General features: G+C 45.2%; 1 protein-coding gene across 1 annotated transcript; it reads right to left on the minus strand.

Moving 5' to 3' along the window:
* Nucleotides 1–619: 619 nt before the first annotated feature.
* On the minus strand, nt 620–3,599 carry urp2 (urotensin II-related peptide). Its single transcript, XM_035763772.2, has 4 exons — nt 2,965–3,599; nt 1,745–2,067; nt 1,095–1,257; nt 620–971 (listed from the first exon to the last, which is right to left on the minus strand). The coding sequence occupies exons 1-4, from the start codon at nt 3,062–3,064 to the stop codon at nt 940–942; spliced, it is 618 nt and encodes a 205-aa protein (XP_035619665.2). The 5' UTR covers nt 3,065–3,599; the 3' UTR covers nt 620–939.
* Between the last annotated feature and the right edge of the window lie 620 nt (nt 3,600–4,219).

Consider the following 4,219-nt stretch of genomic DNA (forward strand, 5'->3'; position numbering starts at 1 on the left):
GATTGTATAATCAAACAAATACTGACACAAGAGGAGACTTTATTAAAATTATTTCAGAACAGTGATTTGTCTTTGATATTTTTGTTACCTTGCTTTGTGTATCTTTTGATGTATTACAACTTCTGACAGACTTTTGAATATGGGGTGAACTTTCCCTTTAAACCTCAACCCAGTCACCCACAGTCACCAAGGCAATGGTACAACTGACTCTTCTGTGGAACCCAAAACGTAAAAGCCCTAATATCAACAAATGTAGTTTACAGTGCCACCATGGGTTACCATGGGGACATCCTCTCCAGGAATTCTAGCGTTTTGCAAGAAGTGTGTAATCTCTTATGTAAATCTCTACCACCAATGTAAGCAGTCCAGTAACATTACATTATACAACCAATGTGTACATAACCTTTAAGACAATAGTCTCTCAGCTTTGCGATGATGCCTCGAACCCTTTCAAATGATCTTGTGAGCCCCTCAAACGACAGCAATACATCTGCCCTCAATATCATCTTTAGCAGCCAACTGCACACAGTTTCAGTCATTTTGGTTATTTGGGCCTTATTGGTCATTCCATAATGAACAACTGAGAGAGCGAGAGAGAGAGAGAGATCTGTAGAAAAATAAACCTCTTTATTGTCCTATAGTTTTATCATGCTCAGGTCATCTTTATTACAGATCACACACAGTGTTTTCTCTTCTATAAACGGTTAACAGACTTTCGTGCACATAGGCACAAGTACACACGTCAATGATGGGGCAACCTGATTGGTCAGTACTGTTATTCATGAGCCAATGAAAAGGTCAGTGGTGGCGCCAGGCATCCGATGCCTCGCTGCATTGGTTGCCTAGTGCCCGGGTGCAGGGTGGGAGTAGGATGGGGGAATGTTGGTTTGGCGGGTACCATGGATGTTTATAGGGGTGTTTGTCAGGGTCTGTGGAGGATCAGTTTTGGGAGCAGTACTTCCAGAAACACACTGTTGGAGAGAAAGAGAAGGAGATTAGGAAGTTGAGCAGTATCTTCAAATATTAGTAAACATGACAAAACATGAAACCAGTGAAAAGGACTTCCTAATTGACTTTTGACCCCTTGTTGTCACCTCTCTTGTTGCTGGGCTTCTTGGGTTGCTGTGGGAGGGACTTCTTGAAGTTTCGGCCACTCAGACTGACTATGCCGTCAGTGCTGGGCCGGGATGCAGTGACGCTACCTCCAACATCCACAGGAGGCACTGTGGTGGTTTTCACTCTATCCGCCTCAGCTACCTTCAGTACAGGAATAGAAGAAGTCACACTTTAGTTCAAGCAGGCAGGAGGATCCTTTCAAATGATGTATCACAGGTACAGTATTTAACATTTTATAAAGGAGAAGATTAGGTTCACAACTTAATGTCAGATGGTTCCACACCCTGAAAGTAGTCTACGGGCAAAGACAAACTGTATTCCATGGTTAAGTTATCTTTAAACAGCCACTACAAACATCAGGTAGCTTTAGCCAATCGCTAGCTAGCAATCAATGGAGGTGACAGGGGCAAAAGTGCAATGTAAAAAAAAATATATATGGCCAAATCACATTTAAAGTAACATTAAACAAAATATTGAGTTGATCTGGCCATAGAATTGAGAAAAGTTGCACTATTGCCCCTATCACTCCATAGATGTATTACATTCTAAAACACATCCTGGTGTGAAAGTAACTATTCTATCCCAAGGCAGGTAGGAATATCATAAAACACAAACAGCATTGATTTACCGCTTTCTTCTTCTTTCCTGAATTTCTGCCGTTTGCTGACCCTCTGGGCATCATGGTCATCCGTGTGCTCAGAGTGCTGTTGATCGCCCTGCTGAGTTCCTCCAGCACTGACAGCATCTTCAGGATCTGGGCTCGTCTATCTGGACTGCTCGTCACCGGATCCATCTTCAGTCGTCTATCCAGACTGCTGGTGGGTGTGGAGGTCTTTTCTCGACCAACAGGGATGGTGGTCATCAGTGTGGTCTTCAGTGGTCTAGAAGCGTTGACCGTTGACGGTTCCGTTCTCTCGTCGCCTGTAGCTGGACCTGTTAGCTTTATGTCTCCTGAAAGACAACATTACAGACACACATGAACATTCTGTGGTCTCAGAGTCATATTCAACGCCTGGCAGAATGACATCCTCGTTCTATAATTCCTCCCATAATGATTCTGGATGATGACACATTGACCTTTCTCCTCTGTGGGCTCCATGGTGGTTCAGGCCAGGGTTGCTATTTGTAGAAAGTGTCCTACAAATAAAATGTGATTGATTGATTCCACCAAACCCCAGCAACTCAGAGACAGACCAAGTCTCAGCTCTAGACAGTCTGTTGTGTGATGTAGACAAAGTTCCCAGCCTTTCTCAGCTTTCTGTCTGTCCACGGTCTTCAGAGGGTCACTGTGTCAACTGAGCCGTATTGTTGTGTGGCCACCTTAAAGACCTCTGAACGTTACAGCGGTCCCATAGCAACGCCATGGAATCACTCAGTACCAATGTCAGCTAGTGTCGAAGTGGAGAGTGGACACGAGCGGCTTTGAGTGTGTGTGTGTGTGTGTGTTTGTGTGTATATGCTTGCTTGCATTTGTTTGTGTGTGTGTGTACATAGGACAAACTCAAAGGATAATTCAGCATTGTGTGGGCAAGGAAAGTATTCTAGGAAGAGAGGAGTGTGAGCCACAAATTCTTAATCTATACTCCCTGAATACTTTAATTCAGCCATCTTCATCCTTAACCGTGATCTCTCCATCCTTCTCTTCCTTCACCTTCTCCATCCCATCCCTTCACTCTCCCTTCAGCCACTAAATCTCAGCCTTCCTTCCTACTCTCTCCATTCCCTTCCATTCTTTCTGTCCATCATAATTTCCCTCCATGTTCCCTTTATACCTCGACTCTCACCCTTCTTCTATCCTCCCTCAATCCCTTAAGTCTCCATCCCATCCCTCCATCCCTCTCTCCTTACCTCTGTCTGTCAGCAGGGTGGGGGCTGTGTCCACTCCAGCCCACAGAGTCACCAGCACCGTCAGGACTCCCACCAACAGGACCACAGACATTTTCTGCATGACTGCACCTTCTTACCGGAACTTCTGACCGTTTCTGAACCAATTCTGACCACAGCTTCTGGGCTTCAACCACAAGTACCGGTCTGGTTCTAAGCTCAGGTCTTCGGGTACCAACAAGGTCTAGTTTTAGTCTCAAAGAGCTGAGTTAGCTCTGTCGTCTTCTTTAGCTGCACGTTGGGAGAACCTGTATGTCTCCTGGGGGTCAGTGTTCAGCCAATTGTTTGGGTGTCTGTTAGTCTTCTTGTCCAAAGTTTGTTTCTTAATTTCTGTCTCTGAAGTCACTAACTTGTTTGTCGTAAACACACTTGTCGTTCAGCACCGATGCGCCTCTGTGAAGAAGGCTTGTCGAGTGTGTGTGTGTGCAGAGGTGCGTGTGCAAATTTAGCTCTTGTCGCTTCTAACATAGACCTGTCCCATCCTCTCTTTATAAACCCAACGGTTCCTTCAAGACGGGCCAAACCAACACCTCGCCGTTGCCCAATTAAGGGGCTGCTAATTTCTTGTAATCCCGCCTGCACCTTCTTAGCGGCGTGATGACATTTGGCGTGTTTGGCGTCAGGCTCGCCATTGTGTGTGTTTTTGAGTGTGTGTGTGTGTGTGTGTCAGCTCTTCGCTGTATAAGCAGTGATAAGATTCTTCTTAATGTGTTTGCTCAGGGGCCCACAGAGAAAGACTCTCTGACGCAGGAGGTCCAAAAGCCTGTCTCCAACACAAAGTTGGCCCAGACCACGCACACACACACACACAATGAAAACGTTGCAGACACAAGAATAGACATGAATTGATAATAATACACATGAATTCAAAAATACACACACTATTTGTTTGCAAAAGGCAGAGGTTAGCTTGATTCCGGCCAACAGACTGACCCCCACACACAAATAAATACATATACCAACAGTCACTCACACACAGCATCACCAAACACACCCACACACAATCATCAGATGCAGACAGAGTGTTGTGTGACACACGTCAAAGGGAGATGCAGTCAAAGAGAGTCATGTTCAGTCTATAAAAGAGGTTTTATTCTGCCTGTCACTAAGCTTAATCACACGGGAAGATGACGGCATACTGGACGCACTGATTGTCCTTTCACTGTGATGTCAGAAATGACGGGTGAGGAGAGGAGGAGTTGTAAGACATGGGCAATGG

This window comes from Oncorhynchus keta, chromosome 37 (assembly GCF_023373465.1).
Source record: "Oncorhynchus keta strain PuntledgeMale-10-30-2019 chromosome 37, Oket_V2, whole genome shotgun sequence".
NCBI lineage: Eukaryota > Metazoa > Chordata > Actinopteri > Salmoniformes > Salmonidae > Oncorhynchus > Oncorhynchus keta.

Coding starts and splice junctions, on each gene's coding strand:
- urp2 (XM_035763772.2), bottom strand. CDS start 3,064: ATGCAGAAAATGTCTGTGGTCCTGTTGGTGGGAGTCCTGACGGTGCTG. Junction 1,258..1,744: donor CAGGAAAGAAGAAGAAAGCG/GTAAATCAATGC, acceptor CCTGTACTGAAG/GTAGCTGAGGCGGATAGAGT. Junction 972..1,094: donor GAAGCCCAGCAACAAGAGAG/GTGACAACAAGG, acceptor TCTCTCCAACAG/TGTGTTTCTGGAAGTACTGC.